Genomic DNA, 21,722 nt, shown 5'->3' on the forward strand with positions numbered 1-21,722 from the left:
CGGCGGCAGGGGAAGCATGGTCGGCGGCGGGCGGGCGCGATGGAGCCGCCCGAGGGCTGGGACCCGTACCGCCGGCCGGCCCGCCGCACCCAGTGGCTGGTGAGCGCCCTGGCCTACCACTACGGGCTGGACCGCGGCGTGGAGAACGAGATCGTGGTGCTGGCCACCGGGCTGGACCAGTACCTGCAGGAGATCTTCCACCACCTGGACTGCGCCGGCGAGGGCCGCATCCCCGGCGAGGACTTCCGCACGCTGTGCCAGGTGCTGGGGCTGGAGGCGGCGGCCGACGCGGAGGAGTGCGCGGGGCTGTGCGAGGGGCTCTCGGCCGAGCTCACCTTCCGCCAGTTCCACGCGCGCCTCTGCGGCTACTTCAGCACCCAGGCGGGCGGCGCCGCGCCGCGCCTGCCGCTGGGCGCCGACAGCGAGCACATCGAGACGCAGATCCGCCTGCGCAGCCCGCTGCGCCGCCGCCGCCCGCGGCCCGGGCCCGGCCGCGGCCCCGGCCCCGGCCCCGGCACGCAGGCGGCGGGGCGGCGGGCGGCCGGGCCCTGCTCGCGCGAGTGCTACGAGGAGGTGGTGGCGCTGGAGCAGGCCGAGGACCGCATCGCCAAGCTGGAGGAGGAGAACGGCAGCCTGCGGGAGCTGGTGGAGGACATGCGCGCCGCCCTGCAGAGCAGCGACGCCCGCTGCCTCGCCCTGCAGGTGGGTCCGGCGCGGCGACACTTCTCCGGGCACCGTGCCCCGCCGCTGCCTCTGGCGGCCTTCAAAGCTCCCCTACTTCTGTTGGCTAGAGCCCGAGTTATTGGTTAAAATATAGTTTGCAGATGAAGATACTGCGCTAAAAAACAGTGCTGCTTTCAAAGAATCAAGTGTTAATAATACATCTGCATCCAGAGTGGTCTCTGGAAGGAGTGTAACACAGACTTGGGCTGTTACTTCTTCTGTATTAACTTTTTAAGAAGTAGTTTGACTACATAGAGTCTTCAAGGAGAAATGTTTTCTTGCAGTATCTTTACTAACACGACATTATATACATTTAAGTAATGCACTAAATGTCATCCTCCTAAAATTAGACAAGACTTCAATTTACCAAACTCAGATATACAACACTGCTTTTTCTACTGCAAGTGCAGTCAGTCATGTATCAATTATGTAGTGTTTTTCTTAAAATATAAGTAAGAACTTCTGGACTCTTACCTGCATAAGCATGTACAACTCCTGAGCTCTAAACTTTTGACAGTCTTACCTTGGAAAGATTAGAAGTGAGTTTTCCTGCAAATGCGGTCCTGTGAGTTCAGAGTTGGAGCCAGTTCTGCAAATGGATTGACAAGYAGTCTTTCCCTCCTGTGCAGAGCCCCATTAATTTGGAGTCTGTTGGCTCAAGCGAAACAAGCATATGTTTAACAGCAGTTAAGATACTGTGACATGAAACAGCATAGAACAGGCAAAGCACTGAAAGGCTAAGTTGGCCATTTGTTCTAGGAGTCTAATCAACTTGGATTTAATACTAGTACCCAACATTCATGTAATTTATAGATATTTGTTTCAAAACTTATCCAGRAGTTGCTTCCTTGTCTCTATGCTTGGCAGAGGTAAGTTCTCTATTAGTTGCTGATCCACTATATGTGATTAAAAAACAAAAGAAAAATCCAGTCATTTTCAGTCTTGATTAAAATATTATCTGCTTTCAGATACATTAATTTCTCCCTGCTTTATGTTCCTGTTCATTATAGGTAGGACTGCGGAAGAGCCACGCTAACCATAAGGAAGAGGGGRCCTGCTTTATAGGAAGTAAGAGACTGACAACACAGAACCACCCTCAGACCAAGTGCCTTCAAAGCATACTGAAGGAAGTGGAGCTCATCCGGAGCTCCAGGGATGGACAAATTGAAGAAGCAATTAGGTTCAATCAGGAATTGGAAAGAGAGCTGAAGAGCTCTCAGGAAGCTCTAGTCAACCTGGAAGACTGCAACCGTAACCTGAAGAGAGAACAAGCAGAAATGAGAAAGAAGGTTGAAGAAGCAAGACATGCGGTCCTTAACAGTCTTGGCAAAGTGAAGGAATTAGAAGTGAAAGCTAACGAAGTGCCAYATTTGCAAATATACATTCAGCAGCTAGAATCAGAACTGCAGCATTATAGGTAAGTTTGAGTCCGTCAAAAATATGGCTATAAAATGATAATATTTAAATGCAAGTTAGCTTGAAAATCACTGATTGTAGTTTAACAAATGTTCCAAAATACATGGCTAGAGAGAAGTTAGGAGCTACTTTCTAATTTTCTTGGTAGGGATTCATAACATAATTCAGATTGTCCACTGATAATCAATCCAATAAAAGTTAGGCCAAAGCAAGAGCTCTAGTCTACAGACGGATGAAATTATTCMCAAAACTCACTGTAATAGGAATTAAGTATTACTACTACTTCAAGAAAACCTCAAAAGAAATTAATTAGTCCTTCGTAATTTGTTTCCCACACAGCTTATAGTCACTGTTTGAAGTGAAAAAAAAAGGTTTATTTCCTGTTAGTTAAGTTATACTTCAAAACAAAACAAAAAAACGCAGGCTGCAACCAAATGGCTGATGCTCCATTTCTTATTGAYGCCATTCAACTTGACATACAATCTGGAGAAAATCCACACAAGGCCAACTTCTGCCCAGCAGAAGTCTGCTGTGACTTTTAGCACTTCTTCGTTGATGGAATATGTTATACTCCATAAAAGAATCAATCTAAATAATTAAAGCGACTTGCAGATATTCAGATCTTCTTAGCTACTACACAGTCATCCCATGAGGTACGAAATTAAATAAAATCTCTAAACCAAAGAAAATAAGAAAAGAAGCAAGAAGGGGGTTACTGTGGTGTCTCTTGAGTGTGTTTTTTTAAGAAAGTTATAAAGATAATTTCACTTTATTAATAATCTGATTTTAAAGGTACTTTAAGATATATAGTGTAAATCGAGTACAATAATTTTCACTTCTTGTTCTTGTATCTGATGGCAGTTCATTGGTATATCGCTGCCTTTACACCCTATTAACAGATAGGGAAACCTCAGAAGAGAGAATAATTTAGTAGGAGTCTCAAATAAAACATGCATCATCTAACTCRAAACCACTTTGTAATAGCATAAATACATACATTCTCAAAACTAAGAAAGGTGGTCACAAAATTTATTTGCTGGGTTTTTATTTTTTCTTTTTATCTCTCAGACAAAACTTGAACTCATTGRTAGTTATTAAGCACTAAGCAACTCTACATTTTTTGTTCCAGATTCACTCATGGAATGAAATGTCTATATCTTTACTGTCCCAAAGTAAACTAATATTTTTATGTATTTTTTCCTAACTGTACTAAAACTAGTATTTTAATATATTGTCTACTTTGAACTGCTTGTCTCTTCCTAAACTTCCTCTGCTTGCTTATATGAAGAATTCATCGCGAGTCATTTGTGGCATCATAGTTATTGTAACACTTTATGAAGTGAGGAAATTCTAAAAATAATTGCTTTATCCGGTGTCTTTCTATAAGCATTGTATATGTTAATATCTGTGTGGCTGCAGAAGATAAAAGCATTTATTTTAAAATGCTATAGGATTTTTAAAATGCTGGCATGGACATGTAGTATTCAAGACAACTAGCTGCCATTTAAAACTCTTGCTTCTGAGCCAGATCATGCTACTTATCGAGTATATTAAGTTCTCTCTGGCATGGGCAGCAAAGTCTTATGCAAGTTCTTGTCTTGCAGATTTACTTGCAGAGTTACTTTACCAAAGTGTGATGAAGCATAAAGATTCACCCTTGAACAGGCAGAGATCAGCTAATTAAGGTTCAATCAAAAATGTCAACTGGGTGTTGCAGAGCAGGARCTTTTATGGGTTATATCAACATAAGTAATGGAAGTTAAAAATGTGGTGTATATATTCTTTGTAATGCAACCCTCATCTATAATATTTATATTAAAATTACATGTTGATTTAAAGTGAGTGCTATGCTCAGGAATGATGTTTGATTAACAGTTTGAGAACTTCAGCCACACAGGATATTTACTACAGGACCAGGTCAGCTTCTGTATGTAAGACTCTTTAATGCATCTTGATTCTATGATAGCCATAAAGCACTTCCATCTCCTTGTCTGTGTAAAATTGGTCTTGGCTTAAACAGCTAACAGGTGATAGCTAACAACAGGTGATAGCTATTCAGTGATGCTTGTGACTTCCATGAAGGTAGTCATGTTCTACTCTTTTGTCTACCTCCATGTACAGAGATGCCCAAGCTAGCAGAAAAGCGGGTAAATTAAGCAATGTGAAGCTCTGTGTTATTGTGGTGAAATAGCTTGTTTAACGCATGCTTAAGTATCTCCATGCTACATAACCATTGGCATCATAGCTTGACTGAAAGTCACAAAGGTACAGTGGTTCCACTCACTTCTGTTGCAGATGGCAGAAGCTACTTCTGCTGATGATCATATTCTCCTGTAGCACAGAAGTCCAAAATCCATGGATATAGTTTATGTAAGGTGCTATAAAGTACATGTTGAAGGAGAGGGCATGATGGACTTAGCCAAGTGTAGAGATGAAGAACAGCTGCTCTATCTGGCAGGTTTCTCAGAAAGTTAACTGGCAAGTATATTACTTATAACATTATCTAAGTACCTGTTTCCATACCACAAGAAGACTGTAAGCATGTTAGCAGGATTTAGGCTTGGCAAGAGTTAATGTTGGAGCAGAAAGAAATGTGTGAAGAATCAAGTATCTGTAGAAAGCCTGTAAGACTGCAGACATGTCTTGTGAGAATTCAGCTTAACTAGCTGTGTATGGTCACTATTTTACTTAAGTGAAAGCCTGATTTCTCCAACAGAGAATCATATCCAAGAATGAGACCAGACTGAGTTTTACATATTCCTCCTGTTCACCTTTCTGTTTTTCTAAAGTAAAATAGAAAATTATTTCTTTTTTTAGGTTCAGACTTTCAAAGGTTTTTAAGTATATAAATCCCACTTCTAGACCTTCAGCTTATACCACCTTCCTRTCAGTTAGGACTGGAGTCAGAACAATGACCTTAAGTTACAAACCCTAATTCAGGAAACAACTTCAATATGTAAAAGTTTATTCCTGTTCAGGAAAGCATTTAAGTTCCTGCAAGTGATTAAATGTTTTCCTGAATTAGGGTACCTAACAACAATTCCCTTTTCTGCCCACAAATGCATATTTTTGCAAACTTAACACAAAATGTTTCTACCGAGATGTGTGACAAATATTTGCCAAATTAAGTTTGTATGACTTAAATGTGAAGCTTTTCTGAATACAATTTCCTGTATCAGGGTTTGAAACTTCTGTATCATATTACTAGGTTCCTAAGCCAACCTAGCATACCAAGTAGTTTATACGTTTTGTCTCAAGGAGTATACTGTATTATTCTGACATTGGGTGCATTTTCCAGGCTCCTATTTTCYTCATCATTAGAAATGTATAGTATACTCCTATACACTTTTTTTTAAATCCCTGTTAACTTAGACACTTTAAAGGTAAGTCTAGAGAWATTCCTTATTGAAAATCATGAGTTAAATTCATTTCAACTGAAAATGAAATTACCCAAGAAATTGTATGCTTTATCACTTGGTATTATAGCAAATTATATATCAAGTATTACCCACAATGTTAGCATTCTGAAGAACTTAAGAATTTTTGCAGGACTCATTTTTCTAACAGTACTGCCCAGAYAGGTATTTTCATTTTGCACCAGTGCAGCTGATTTCATCTGTCTAGGTGTAGGACTTTTCACTTCACATTACTGAAGCTCAGCTTTTTGATTTTGGACCACTTTTCCAGTTTCTCAAGATGATTTTGAGACTAACCTCCAAAATGGTCTCATTCCTTCCCAGTTTGGTGTCAACTTTTGAAAGAGAAAAGTTGAAAGTATAAATGAACATAGTGACGAGAACTGGACCTGGGACACATTCTGGTGGCTTCTGCTTGATAAAATATTTTTTTTCAACTAGTTTTGCTCTTACTCAAGGTGACACCATCCATGTATCCTAATATAGTCCTATGATTTATAATAATTATTTATAAGAATGCCATATATAAAAATGTTACTACAATGAAAATGTCACTTCTTCTGCTTCTCCTTATCCATTCAGCCATTTTTCATGTCAAAGAAGGAAATTAGATTGGTTTGACATGAATTGTTCTCACCAAATATAAGTTGGCTCTGTCTTCTATACTGTATTATCTTGTAGGTGGCTTATAAACTGATCATTTAATAAAGTTTACAGATTTTGTTTTTCCTCCTTAATAGCATTAGGAGGAATAACACAATTTGGCAACTTTTTTTTTCATCCCAGTGTAACAGATAAAAAAGAATAGTCACTTAGAATTGAAATTGATATAAGAATGGAGATGTTTATAGAGATTTTATGTTGCTCTGCCAGCCAGCAGCACAGTAATTACAGAGGTCAATGAAAGGGGTCATAAAATACCAAAATTGCTTCCCATATGCATGGTCTGTCTCCCAAATTACTTAATTATCCATCAGCATTTATATGTGTTGATGAGTAAGAATCCTTTTTTACATGGAATGCAGAGTAGCTTGTTTCATCCCCTCATGTTCCCTTATAAATAGGAATATGGATGCCTCTAACGTAAGTCTCCCATCTGTTCCTTTGACATAAAGTCACCACTTGCTATTTTTTCCAAATAATTATCCTCTACATTAACCTACATCAGAAGTAGTTCACTTCATCTCATTAAAAAAAGTCCTGATCTTTTAAATATTTTCTATTATCATCACTCTTAAATTTAACAAGATGGACCAAACAAATCCAAATCAATAATCTTTCCTTTTAAAAAAAAAAAAAAAGGGGGGGGGGGGAAAGAAAAGGAGAAAAATATAGAAATATTCCTGACTGGTACACAATCAGCTATTAGGTGAAGGAAGAAAGGTTTTAGGAAGGAAATWCTATCCACAAGAGATGAGGTATATAAATAGGTTATTTCCAATCTGATTGGTAATTCACACTTTATACAGGCACTCTAGAACTGTTCTTTGTTTTAAAAATTAGATTCTAAATTAAAAATTTCTGGACAACTTTCTGCTTGACTAGCATTATCAATATCAACTACTTGCTGATTGTAGGGTAAGGCACATATTGGAAATTTGTTTCAGATGGCACAGAACTTGAATGGAAACTGTGTGTGTGTATATATGCTGGACTACATGAAAGACTGCTTAGAACAACAAACAGAAGTAGATCTTGTGCTTGCCTGTAACATTAAGCTGTTTTTAGTACCCCCARTCATTCAGAATGGATTAAGTATCATTTTGTGTGTGACAGATGACTTGAAATTGCTAAGGCTTTTGGATATTTAAAATTTGACCTACTAATTGCATTAATGCAGGCTTATGCTTTTAAAATGAACAGTGCTGAAAAGTGAAGAACAGTGACAGCATTAGAACTGAACTCATGTATGGTAAAAAAAAGATACACTAAACAAAGTACTATTTTTTAGAGTCCTCCCCTGTAAGAACACTTAATCAGATTATGTTAAATAAACTCATGTCATTTTACTTTATAACTGTGTTTATATCTAATTTTCTTCTGCTTAAGATTATAGTAGGTTATATATTCTATAGAAGTCTACCACTGAAAAAGATCTTCAAAGGTTTCTCAATAGGTTAACAGTAGCAAGTGAATATATGTACCTGTCATATGAACCTTACACTACTCACATGTCTGTAGTCATAGAAGAACACACAAGCTAAACTGAATCAGATCAGATTACTGCTCATTTGGAACACTTTAAGGAACATTTTTGATTTTACAGAAAGTTGGAATAATCGAAGGTATTGTTATTCATATATGCTAGAAAAACTTCTATGGAGCAATTTGAATATATTAGCCTCATACTGAAGAAAATGTATAGGATCCATTTCTGTGGAAGGGGAACTTTTATTTRAAATGCAGGAATACATTCAAATTAATGCTGGAATGTATTTATCCACAAGGAAGCTTGAATGTTAATTCTGATGTTTGAAATGTAGCTAGTTCTCTGGTCTTTTACAGTCCTGGGCCCTTAGTTTTATGGACAGCTTTTATTCTTGGAAGACTTTGCCTAGTTTCTCATTAAATTCTCCTTTTTGTCTGGCTTGCCTTATTTGCTGTGTTTGGAGTAATTGACTGCAAGCACAATAGCAATGCCACATATCTGGACACTGCCTATTCACTCCAGTGGASGTGCTTTTGCAGTGCCTGGGAGCTTCCTTCCATTGCTCTGAGGAGGAACTGTTGTTTGAACACATTGTAGGTATCACTTAGCAACCTTCATTGTAGTTCATACCTTCCTTGTGSCTGATACATTAAAGCTACTACATTAAAGCCCTACCATAGCAAGCAGTAACAAAAAGGCAGACTAAGCTAAAGGAAAATTAATTTTGTCATGGCATGACACATGCAGTTGCCTTTTAAAGCTGTTTTCGGCACATCTGTGCATAATTTAAATCATGCTCCTCTTATACCATAGGGATTAATCTGTTGCAAGAGTTGTGCAGCCAGTGTTTCTGCAGCTATTCTCCTGTGAATTAGCGCCTCAAGCTTCAGCCAGCAGCTCTGACAGTCCCAGCAGTGACAGCGGTGCACCTCCCTCCCTCCTCTGGCTGTCCTGGCAATCTRTATCACACTTCTCTGTTTTTATAGTCTTCCCCCCCAGGAAATGGACACCTTATGCTGCTCCAACTTTCTAGTGGATACTACATACTATCCATCTTAGGTTATGCCAGCAAAAATGAAAGATTAATTTCATACAACAAACTCTAAATAAAAAAAGAATCACTTCGCCCTCCCCCCCCAGCATACACCGTTCAACTCCTTTCATAAAAACACACTATGGCTCTTTGCCATGCCTCTTTGAAACGCATCTCTTAGTTACTTCCTAGCTTCCATTGCAAGAACCAAATTAAACAGAAATGATCCTAGCTCATAAATGGCCCTCAGCTGTAACCCTATAAATTACTTGGATGAGTTCCTGTGCAGCAGCTTTCCATGTAGAGTAGGAGCAACTATGATGCTTTCTACCATAAAGGCTTCCTAGATACCTGCTGCATGGTGGGACTAGCTGCCTAGTGACAGGATATCACTGCCCCAGACTGCTGTCGTTGTACTCTATGCACAGACCTAAAATTACACTAGCCATAGAGCTAGCTTACAGATTCTGACACTTCAGATCCCATTGCATAAAGATAAAAGCACAGAAAATGCCATGCATTAAGGCGTCTCTGGAAGTGGAGTTATCAGTTTGGCAAGACTGGCATTTGTGCATTGACTGCATCCTTCCTGACCTAACAGCCAACTAGCATCAGATGAAGAGAGAGCTGCATAAAAAGAACAATTACTTGCAACCAAGAATAATGCATTTGTAAGCCAAGAGCTTGTAGCCTCCTGTCACAGAGCGTTACAGTTCTTTATGTGCCTCACTGGGGAGCTAGAAGGATTGTTAAGTGTTGTCTACAGAGTCACACATGTTGTGTCTCATTTGTTTCTTAAGCAAATTGGGAAAGTTTTTAGTCAATTTTATGCAAAAGAGCATCTGCAGGAAAGGAAGCTTGCCAGAGCATTCCGATTCTTTCCCATCTCATCATAAGTTCTTTGTGTGACTGCGTCCCACTGCATTGCTTTTGGCTCGTATACTCATGTGATCAGACCTGTTGAACTCATYAGGAGCATTCTTCTACTTATAGGAGTATGAAAAGCATAACTGGGCAATAAATCTTTTACTGAATGCAAGTCTGACAAACTCTCCCAATGAATGCTTTGAAGATCCAGCAGTGCTGTGAAATGTAGCTGCTTCTTCAGGTCCTATTTCTTTATTTTTTAAGACTAAAAATATATATCCTCAGAATGCAACCTGAGGCTTAAACTTGGCTTCCAAGTTTATTATATCATCTCTGTCTCCCTAGTTGTGAAAGATACTGACTAAAGCTTGGAGTAAAAATACCAGGGGCTTGATACTGAGAGGTTCAGAGCACTGGTAAATGATTCAGTCAGCACTTAAACACGTAATATAAAGTACTTGGTGACTCCACTGAGCCTCTTTAAGAAATAAAATTCAAACAAACAAACAAACCATATCTCAAGTGGTTTTGGCACATACCTTTTTTTGTGCCAATTCAGATAAATTACTTTGAAAATCAAATAATCACTGTCAATAACCTACACTCTGGAACAAGCAGAGTTCTGCATTATTTTAAGCTTTTTATTTTTTATTAAAAAGAGAAGACATTTTTGCTTTTCCTTTTCTTCATAAAACTTGAAAATTACTTCATAAAAATGGAGGAGGAGTTTTATTAAAGTAATAAGCAATTATTTACTCTGCTCCTCACCTCACATTCCTTCAGAACATAACATAGGCAAGGTACTTTGTAAGATGACTGGGCTGATAACCCCAGTTTTCAAACAGATTGAATTAATTTGTTCTGCTAAAGCAGTCTGCTCTCAAAATATGGAAGGATTAATGATCTGCAAGGGAGGAGATCTTATCTCATGAATATCTCCAAAATGGCAATAATATGAGAAGATGAGTGAAGTCATCCTAGAATAGTTAATGGGAGGTTTGCATATATTATGGTAAAAAGTAAAAAAAAAAAAAAAAAAAAAAAGAAAAAAAAAAGCCTTTTTAATTTATGAGCTAGAAAAAAAATATGGTATCATGAAAACTTGAATTGAAACTGATTGGTCTGGAAATGCTAGAGGGAAAAATCCACTCAAACTTCTCTTTGATTAAGAACTGTGTTCTATTTCAGCAGCTTTCTTCACCCAATTGTTTAATAGAGTTAACCAGCCAGAGAAAAAATTTATCTAGTCTTTTAAAAAGTACGCATGCAGCCATTCTATTTCATCATGAACTTACTTAAGTTCTCAAAACACCTGTTCTCTGTAATAAAAATATTAAATTATCTGGAGACCTGAGAAACATCTATACAGTAAAATTAGCTGGCTCCATGACATTACTGAGAACTTGTTATAATGAAAACTCAAAGCCAAATTAAGTTTATAAACTTCTTTTCAGGATATTACAGACAATATCGAAAGACCTAAATACTGGTTCTAAGACCAGATTGCTTAGAACAATACTCACATAAAGGCAGATAGTCAATCTGTATTTAAATCTGCCTAGATGCTGAGCAGGTTAGGGGATGAGCTAATGAACGTGGCTGATGTTAGGAAATACAATATAGGCAGTTTCTGTATTTTCAGTGGTACAAGACAGTTATTTAGCAGTACTACAAACATTTGCTAGAGTGCCATGTTCTGTTTACCTGTCTTCTCACTGTAGTCAGAATTTCTGTTGACTCTCTGTCCATGTTTAATGTCCTATTCTCTTCCATYCATTCTCCAATACAATTTGCAACATTACCATCTTCTTGTCTGCCTGCTTAGCAGAATGACTAAAACCCAGACGGATACTTGCTTTTCCAGTGCTTAGCTTGGGGGGTAGAACGGGTGATACTTGGCATATTTCCCAATATTTGCCAGATTTGCCTGGCAGTCTGATTCTTCCTCATCTACTCGGAACTGTAGTCACTGAAGAAAACCTGTGGTCACAACCTTAGAAAAATGTCATCAAACTAAGAGAAAAGATACTGAAGAATMCTGTACACTATAAGTAAATCTGATAAAAATGAGTAGATATGTGTCCCTAAAAAGTCACAGAGTTGTAGTTCAATTTCAAAGATAGGAAAACTTAAAGCATATAATCAAGCTTGTTTATCATTGCGAGTATCTATGTCATAGGATGCTGAGTGCATTCTGTTTGCAAATGCAATTTCACACSAGCAGGTACTTTATGAAAAAAAAAGCTGATTGGAAAATAAATGTCAAATGTAAACTTTGAGGATGACATCCCTTTAGAAATTTACCTCTGCATAACAAACAACTTCAGCCTTTACAGTATGGTTCTTAAAACTCCATGAAAAAATAAACTGTGGAGTCTGACTGACTGTGTGTTGCAGTTCCTCCTTGTTTGTAGAAAAAATGTTCTCTGAAGGGTGCCTGAATTTCTAGTGCTAATTGGCATCACATCACACATCATCTATTTCAGGAAAAGAGGTGCCAAGTCTTAGGATCAGATTACACTGGAAAGATCCCAAACCTTTCCCAGAGTAAGATCAGGCCTGTGCTTTGTCTTGTGAAGAATCTCATAGCATAATGTTTCCATGAAGGTTCATGATGTCACATTAATCATAACACTGCAAAATCTGGTATGCACACACAGCACATCTGCTCTTGCTTTTATTCTCTGTAGTTGACCCCATCTCATATGCTTGTCATTAGTTCACATAACATACAGGTATCTGGTACTGCATATGGTGAGGTCAGCCAAGTTTAAAGCAGAACCTTGTCAGGTTTAAGCTGAGTTTTGAAAGTAGTGCTTCCACACTTCTGAAGTTGGTATACCTAAGTAACCCAAGTGCACTTTGCTTAGCAGAAAATTATGCAAGACTCTCTAAAATATGAGCAATCAAAGCAAAGCCAGTGCTTATGAAAATTGCAGAAAACAAGGTTATGCTATCAGTTTTTGTGTCAGCAAATATCCACACGTGGGATTTTCAAAAGCATGTGTGCAACTGGGGCACACCTGGATGTTGCAAGGCATCAGTGTATTGACTCCCAGTGAGTGTGCTATGCAGCTGAGGGGGTATAGCTGCGTCAGCGAGACGTTCTGCCCACTCCATGCCTCTGCATGCTGCAGAGCTGCTCAGCACAAACACCAGCTCTTTTGAATTAATCTAAGTGTTTTTGCACAGCACAGCACAGGCATACCCTTAGAAGCACAGTAAGACATCAAGGAGGCAGTTTATAGTCATTTAATTTGGTGGTCTGACAGATCTGGCACGAGTGAAGTAAACAAATAGACTACTCTCACAGTGACTGCCATAATGTAATTTAGACCTATGCAAAATAATCAGGCTGAATATATAAAATATAATTTGGAAACAATTYAAACTATTTGCATATTTAGGTAACATGAGGCAAGTTTTCACATGAAAAAGCGTGAAAAAAAACAGAAAAATTGTCTTTTATTTTTACATTTTCTTGCTGAAGTGTTTTGATTTTTCCTATTTGGTTAACATTAAATTAGTATAGGTAAATCAAATTTTAAAATGCCACTTTAAGAAATAAAAAAGAAATCAAACCAAAATGAAGTATTTATTTTCATATTGGACAGTTTCCTTAGATGCAAAACATTTTATCTTGAGATTCCTAATTCAACCAAATCAAAAAATAAGAAAATATATGAACAGCTATAACCAAAAGTTATGAGAGAAGCTGGACCTTAGTCTGAAAGATCTGTTTTTCTGCTTATAAATGTACAAAGCTCTGCTTAATTTCCGCTACTATCTATTATCACCAGGGACAATTCTCTTATCATAAGAAAAAGAGTAAGAAAATCAAAAATAAGAAGGCTCTTAGCTTGTATCAACACAACAACTGCATCTCTCTATTCCTGGAGCACTAGTTATGATGAGACTGATTTTGAAGAATGGGAAGTCTAGCTGTGAAATATTAATCATTGGCAGAGTGTGCCTGCAAGAATTCACCAACCTTGAATAAAGACCTTTTAGTGTAGCCAGAAAAAAAATCTATATACAGCATAATTATATAATGGGTATATTCCTGTGTTGTTAGTCTTACACTTGCTACTCTTTATCCCTTGTTAAAACATTCTTTGTTGTACAGTGTCCTTCATATACTTTGTRTAGTATTTTCATTGGTTCTCTATTTTCACCTCCATGTGTTCACTCTCTGGGTTTTTTAAATAYTATGTTCATCATGATTTTCAGTTTCTGTGTGATGCTTCAAATACATTAAAAAATAGAAAACATAAAAAAGTAAATGAATTTAAAGCTTAGTATACATAGTAAATACTATGCAGTATATGAATTATTCAATGGGAAATTATCTGATTCTTTGAATAGAAAAGTCATTATAAATGTGGTATTTTGCCTGCAGGCTGTCCATTTTAGAATGTATAGGGCACTTTATTTAATATGTCATATGCAGCAGAGTAGATGTATTACTCCCTGATAGAACCAAATTGTGAGAGGATACAAGAAGCCAGAAGCTAAGGTCACTATTTAACAATCAAGAACTACTGTAGCTTGGAAGAAATGTTTCAGGGATTGGTTTGCTTGTTTCTTTCTTGGTTTGAGATTGTGCTTCTATGGAAGCACATTCCTTTGCAAATAGAGCTACAATTCAGAGATGGTTTTTTCCATTTTCCCGTATCAACCCTCAGAGAACATTTGTGCTTTCTTAAAAAAAAAAAAAAAAAAAACACTCCACATGACAAAATACTCCTTAAATCCCAACACCTTTTGTCCCACCATGTATAGAGTCCTCAAGAGAAAAACATAGCACCTCAATCTTAACTCTGTGGATTCTTTTACTGCTAACACAGACTCTCATCATATTGGAAGAACTGAAAACAGAGTCCCGCTTGCCCATCCCAGTCAAAATCTCCCAGCTGGCAGGTCTCCCGTGGTTGATCCCTGGTCAGCCTCACAAACATTTCATTAGGCAGTTCAATATTCCTGTGATTTCACCTCTCAAGGTTAGAGAAGTAATGAGATAAGACTCTCAGCCTTCTCTAGTAACAAGTAAGCTGGTAGACATGAGAGAACTTCAGACCTCCCAGGTCCAGGTATGAGCCGCAGTTACATCCCTGATTCGCACAAAGCCATGACTGCAGGGTGCAGCAAAATATGTCTTCCCCCACTTTCCTTATGTAGGAGACCTGGACAGGTAGGCTAAAAAGAATCTGTGGCACTGCTGTGGGCTGGTACTCGAYTGAATGACTGAGAAAGCAAAGATACTTGAATATTCATCCTGTGTACTCACTATTTTATCTGAAACATAGCTTCCAGAAGGAAAAGAAACCCCATAAGCAAACTCTTGCATTGCTTTTTGTCTTCATCATTCTTCAGAACAGTGGCAAAGAAAGGTGCCATAAATATATAGAAAATGTCAAAGCACTCAAAAAAAATACTTGCTGCCCTTCCACTAAGGCTAGAACTGCAACAATATAATCACAGTGTCAACACAGAATCCTTATGGAGTTGCCTTCATATACCAGCAAAGATGTCAAAGCAAGATGCCTACCTCTGGAGCATGAAAGATTTTCTCCAGTTCAGACAGAACACTTTTAGATTCGCAATTTACTTTACCAGATMATTTTGTTTTGCCGAGTCTGAGCTCTGCATTCATCATCAAAGGTCTACAATACTGAAAGTTTTGAGGTGGTTAGACCTGTACTTCATACAAATCAGACAAACTGTTAATCCATAAGGCATGTATAGAAGGGTTTCTCATTGGTTTTATGGCATTCACTGTGAAGTATTACGAATCATTTGTATTTAGACTGGATTGTTGCAGTTCTCCAACCTCAATAGTTAATACTGTGCTCCTGAAAACAGTCCTATCTTGCATCAAACAAATCTTATTTAGTTAAGATACAAGGTACTTATACTCTTCATTGCCTTATTATTAAATTATGTTCTTTTTAAAACAGAAGATTATTAATGTGAGAAAGGTAGCAATTATTTTTTCCTCTTCCACAGAAAAGTGTACTTCTCTGTGGCAGACTTCCATGGACTAGTAAATTAATGGAGCTGTTTTTGATGAAGAGCATGATTCACTATACAGAAGTTACCAGGAAGTCTGGTGATGTTTTGCTACTGCATGTACTCAAGTTGAAACTAATTCTATTCATCTGCATTTACCTGTCATTGTATACAGGAAGGAAACAGAAAATCCCCCCTAAACAAAGCAGTGACTCCTCAGGCAGAGCCCACAAAAGACACACAGAGCTTCCAGTTTATCTAGTCAGTCCCTGGAAGGCAGTGCTGAACTGGCCATTGCTTTCCTTCACGCTGCTCTATAGAGAAAGAAAAGTCCATGGTGAACAGGAGCTGAGGGAAAGAAAGAGCAGTTTTGCTCATTACCGTGAAAAAGGAGCTGTCAAAGTGTCACCTTCTTTTATCCTTCCTCTCTTGCCAGCCTTTTCTTGAACCAGGGAATGGAAGCTTAAATCAAACAGTGGGAATGAATGATGAAACTGCATGGTTTGTACAAAACAAAAAARGGGGCTGTTTAGAGTGGTAAAAAGGGGGCCCATTTGATGGCAGTAGACAACACTTGGCTGTTTGTTGCCTTGATTTCGTTATGACAGAGGCTGGTGCTTGAAGAGCCATGGTGGGAAGACAGACCCCCTTCACTTTTATAGATATAAACACAGTTTGTAAGGTTCCTGAATGCAGAGAACGAACTTTAATGCATGGACATACTGTGTGGTCGAAGGCAATGGGATTAGTAAGAGGACAAGCTTAATGAAGATCTGAATTATCAGTCAGGCTTCAGAAAGAGTCAGAATATTGGTCTGAAACAAAGTTTTAATACTGACAACAAGAAGGGCTAGCTTTCACTGCATTCTCCATTAGAGGGAGAACAGTATAGCACTCTGCATTGGCTGAGATGAGTGTGAACTGGAGAAGTTGCTGAAATATRGAAAGAAAACTATATGTGCTGTACTGTTTTTAAAAGGATGTTTATGCATTATCCATCAACTCATTGTGCAGAATCCCTCATTCACTTTCACGTTTTTGTTATTTTTGATGAAGAAAACTTCTGAAAAGTTGTTTTGTGGTTTAAACAACCCTTAAAATAAGCACCTTTTCAAAAGAAAAATTATCCCAGGACTCTGGGAATACACATTTCTTTGCTATGCTTATGAAAATGATACATTTTTTTCCATCACTTCATAAATGAAACTAAAAACATGATCTGGTCCAGAATGTAATGTACAAAGTGCCAGGTCAGAGRTGAGTCCTACAAATCAGATGTAAAAAGAATTTATACGGCTTGAATTGTGTATCCTTAGGTTTAAAAGGCTTTCCTTCCCCTCAAATAAATAAATGCATACTGCTGATTGTTAATATACATAATGGATGAYATACAGTATAAATTCAGTATTTTAAAAAGATTAGTTTGTGCTAAAAGAAAGGGTACTTTATAATACATTTAAAAATATGATATATCAAAGATGTTTTTATCTGATTAACAACACTACACTACCATAGTTCAGAGGTGAGTCTGAATTCGCCCAGAGCTGAATTCAGAATTGAAAGCAGTAAAGTTCCACCTCAGATTAATTTGATTTGCGTCTTAGTTAGAAGTGCATTTGAACCACAAAGCTTAGATCCAGATCAGAATATCGACTGTCTGAGGGGGAGTAGCATCAGCAACTTCAGTTTTACCCTAACCCTAACCATGCTCTATAGTCTGCCTTGGTTAATACTTGGAAACATGCTTCATGTGGTCTTTAGTTGAAAAATACRTTTTATATCATATGGTAAGCAAAGTTACAATAATGTGATCATTATTTGTTTTTTAGATAAAACAATAAGGCAAGTCATTCACAATCTAGGTGTGTACACCTGTGATATCCCTTGCTTTCTGTGTAATATTTTGTGAATAAAAGCATTTAATCAAAATTTCTGCATGTCCTTGATAGTCTGCTGGATGTATAGCTCTCTAATACAGCTCCAAGAACCAGAAGCATTATATAGAAGTATAGTGATAAATGATACAGAGAAAAAGATGAATGGTGAGGTGATAAAGGTATTAGAGACAAGGACCAAATGTGAAGAACTGCAGAATGACCTTAYGATACTGAATGACTGGATAATAAAATGGTGTGTGACATTTACCATGGAAATATAGAGATGCCCTTCGAAAAAAAAAAACAGTTTCAGCACTATGTAGACAGTGATGGACTTTGGGCTTATTATACTGCTCAGGAATGAGATCTTGAAGTTTTATCACTCTAGGAATTTATCAGTCCAATTGCTGAGTTACAGTGAGGAAAGCAAAGATAATACTAGGAATTACTARGAAAGGAATAGAGAACAAAACGAAGACAATTATGCGAGTTTATAAAACAGCTGTATCACAAGCATGAAATTTTGATCCTTCCATCTAAAAAAGATACAGTAGAACTGGAAAAGGTATATAAAAGGAAACAAGCATGGACAAAGGTATGGAAACTATTTTAGCTGTTCACATATTTAAGCCTGGAAAACAGACAGCTGAGGAAAGCTAGGATAAAGGTCTATAAAATTTTGATTAATATCAAGAACACTCACTATCTCTTCCAATACAAGAACTAGGAGTCATCACATGAAATTAGCAGTAGGCAGCTTCAAAACAAACAAAAAAGGTGATTCCAACACTGTGGGTAAGCAAGCTGCAAGATGCTTAGTTTGCTGAAAGGTTTACATGGATTAAAAAAGTAACTCAAATACTCATTTAGAAAAGCCCTCAGCAACTATTAAAGATGTTGTCTCTACCTGAGATGTTCCCCTGAYTCACAAATTACTGGATGCTGGGAAAATATCCTGGAGACTGCTTGACTTGATCTTTTATTTTTCCTTACAGATGTTACTATTACTTTTATTACTGTTACTACTACTACTGTTACTATTACTTATAGTTACTGATGATCCACTCCAGCAGTTCTTACCTATCTGTTTGAGCCTAGCACTATTCCAGAAATACTTACCTGCGCAGGAGCTGGGCTCATGAACGCAGGTGCAGCACTGAGCTAACACTGCCTGGGAGACCCAGCAGCACTGCTCCACTATGCCAGCAGCTGTGCCAGCATGCTTGGAGCTAGCACAGGCCTTGTCTCTGTGCTCCACTGTGCAATGTGGAAGGAGTCCTTTTTCTTTTTTCAAGCACTGTAATAATTCATGTCACCAAAATGATAACTATTCTGTTATAAATGGTAAGGCAAGAAAGCAACTTTGCATAATAGATCTTGTTCCTTCACTCTTTGGTGGCCAAACATATATGAATATTTTGAACCTAGTCATTAATGTTTATTATTTCAGAAATCTGTTAGAGAGGTTGCTGTGCACTTGCCAGGATAGAAGATGCAAATTATAACTCATATCCTCAATATTTTAGTCCTATATAAATGCATATGTGATAAAGGATGCAGCTCTGTATGGAGCAAGATTAAATTATCTGTTTATATTAATATAATAAAAATGTTATCTAAAATTTATTCATGTCAACATGTGTCTAAGAGAAGACTGCATGCTGTGAGTTCTAGAGAATTTTATCATGTTTATCAAATATAGACATTTAAAAAGTGAACGGTAATTTAAAGAGTTACAAGTAGAATTAATCAGTTTTGTAAGCATTGCATTGCAGTTTTCCCCTTCAAGAAATTTAGTTCAATGTCTAAAAATATAAAAATATTTTATCAGACTATAAAAGTGCAGGTCTAACCCCCACAAAATTTTATTTTATGGATTATTTTGTGCTTTTAATTTAGGGAACTTTTTTCTGTTGTTATAGGGACTAACAAATAAGTCAAATAATACATAACAAGAATAAATTCAGATCATCATATGCTGCTCTACCTAAACATACGTAAGTTTTTAAATAGGTTTTACACAATAAAATCAAGCTCTAGAGCACCTTCCCAATTGGCCACATACCTACAGGGAAAGAAAGAACTTTCAATTAAAATAACTCAAATTTGGAATTCTGTTAGATTCCAAAGTCTTCGCTCAGGAAATGAACCCATGCACTGGATGAGATTGGTTTGATGGTAGCTTGAGATCTGTAATGGCATTATACTTAAAGTCTGTAAATCTGTATTTCTTTATGCATTTCATAGAATAAACAGGTCCAATATTTTGTCTCAAAACAATTCAATTTGATTTCAGCACTTCCTATGTAGGGTTCAAGAATCTCCTTAAAAAATTAGGTAAATTTGGAGAAGTAACTAAGCAACCTTAGTTCCTACTGATACTTGCAGTGTACTGACTGTAAAAAGAATGAGYATATCTCTCCTCTCCCTGCATCAGGTGTATTAGCCCTGTGAAATGAGGCAGTTCAAATACTCCAGAGAGGAAGCAGCTGCTAGACACAGTATGATCATTATGCTCATTATTTAAAAATAATCAAAATTTAAAACTTTTGAAGAATTAAAGAAGCTGATTCTTTTGGAGTGCTTATGCAGTAAAAAGTGAGTATCTTTCATGCTGGCATCTTGTAACCATGTGAAGATTTGCCAGCTTATGTTTCCTTTTGTAGTGATGTAGGAATGTGAGAAGCCAATAACAAGAAAATCATTGAGTGGGGCAACACTACTACTATAGTTCAAAATCCTATTTTCTTTATAGAAACTGACACATTAATCCAACCCTTGGAGAAAAAAAAAGAAGAAAAGAAAGAAAAAAAAAAAGAAAAAGGCTGTTCTGCAAGCAAAACTTTCCTAACTAAGATACAGTCTTTAAAATTCAATTGGACCACAAGAACAGATCGAGATTGGAATTATAAATGTGATTTCTTTCTTAAATCCTCTACRAGACCTCTGGGGCCTTTTAATTCACTGTACATAAGCACTTCTGGTTTTACAGCAAAAAGTGGAAGTGGAACGACTGTTCAGCATGAATTACTATCATCTGTTTGTCTACTGCTGCAAAGTCTTAAAGTAAAACACTCTAACCAACTCCTACCTTATTTTTCAATGTGCAAAGACWGCCAACATTGAAACAGACTACTCTGTACAATTTAAACACAAAAATATCATTCTCAATTGGGAGGAATAACATTGCCAAAATTAATGATACAGTTCTGTGAAACTGTGAAACTGTTTAAATACTCAGATAAGCTCATATGTCTATATGGGTAAGCTTTTATATGTCCACTAAACACCACAGAAGCCCAGATGCCAAATCTGTGTTGGGAAATCTCAAAATGCTGATTACTGGAAGCAGGGAAAATTTTGCTCTAAATTTGCTCTACGCCATATTTATTTTTGAAGCATCCACTATAAATCTCTGTCAAGAGATAGGACACGGGAAAAGATGGAACTCTTACTCTAGTGTGGTAGTTCCTAAATTGTTCTATTCTTATATTCATATAAAGAATGAACTGTTGTAAGCCTTACAGTGTGTCTCGTCTTCTGTAGTTTGCTGTTACTCACAGTAATATTAATCACAGTTATTAAACTGTGATATATCCTCAGGAATTTCACTCAGATTAGGCCTGGAGTGGCTTAAATGGGTCAGTGATATCATTTTCATGACATCAAAGTTGGATTTGATATGATGAACTTCCCAACTTGTGAGCTTATCAATGCTTAAGAAGATACAGAACTTTACCATTTTTATTATTGTAGCAATGGAAAATCCCAATGATAATTGGGTCCTCAATCAACTTTATGAACAACCTCTGCTTCAAAYCACTCTAAACTTCAATTCAGTCCTTCGGAAAACTGTTTTTGCTTTTAAGCATGCAATAAAAACTGTACCAAGATGAATGTCACATTATTTGGGGGTTCTCTGTAAATATTTTATCATGCAATTTAACTCTCATACAGGCTTGTATCTGCTTAATGGATAGACAGTGGACAGAAAATACRGACACACTTGCTGTGAACAAGTGTTCATGTTCACTGTTCAGTGAACATGAATACACATGTTCATAAACACTCTCAGTACACAATTGCATCACATTACAGTGTCTCTGGTTTTATAATATACAGGGAAATCCACAATCTTTCCAGAGCTTAGGCTAACCTTAAAATTTTGTACATAGTTGATATGAAATAYGGGAATCTGATACATATCTTCAAAGTAGTAACACTAGCAGTAT

General features: G+C 37.4%; 1 protein-coding gene across 3 annotated transcripts in view; it reads left to right on the forward strand.

Moving 5' to 3' along the window:
• The first annotated feature begins 6 nt into the window (after positions 1 to 6).
• EFCC1 (EF-hand and coiled-coil domain containing 1) overlaps positions 7 to 21,722 on the forward strand; it is a 61,803-nt gene continuing 40,087 nt past the window's right edge. For 2 of the 3 annotated variants that reach the window (XM_085302416.1, XM_085302417.1), the window contains exons 1-2: positions 8 to 702; positions 1,734 to 2,140. In XM_085302416.1, the coding sequence (XP_085158542.1) occupies positions 40 to 702; positions 1,734 to 2,140 (1,070 nt within the window). In that variant the 5' untranslated portion in view covers positions 8 to 39. Of the gene's footprint in view, positions 703 to 1,733; positions 2,141 to 21,722 lie in introns of all 3 variants that reach the window. The other variant, XM_085302418.1, reaches the window with a different exon arrangement.

Source organism: Rhea americana, unplaced genomic scaffold (genome assembly GCF_003343005.1).
Source record: "Rhea americana isolate MKP2758 unplaced genomic scaffold, rheAme1 scaffold_19, whole genome shotgun sequence".
Classification (NCBI taxonomy): Eukaryota; Metazoa; Chordata; class Aves; order Rheiformes; family Rheidae; genus Rhea; species Rhea americana.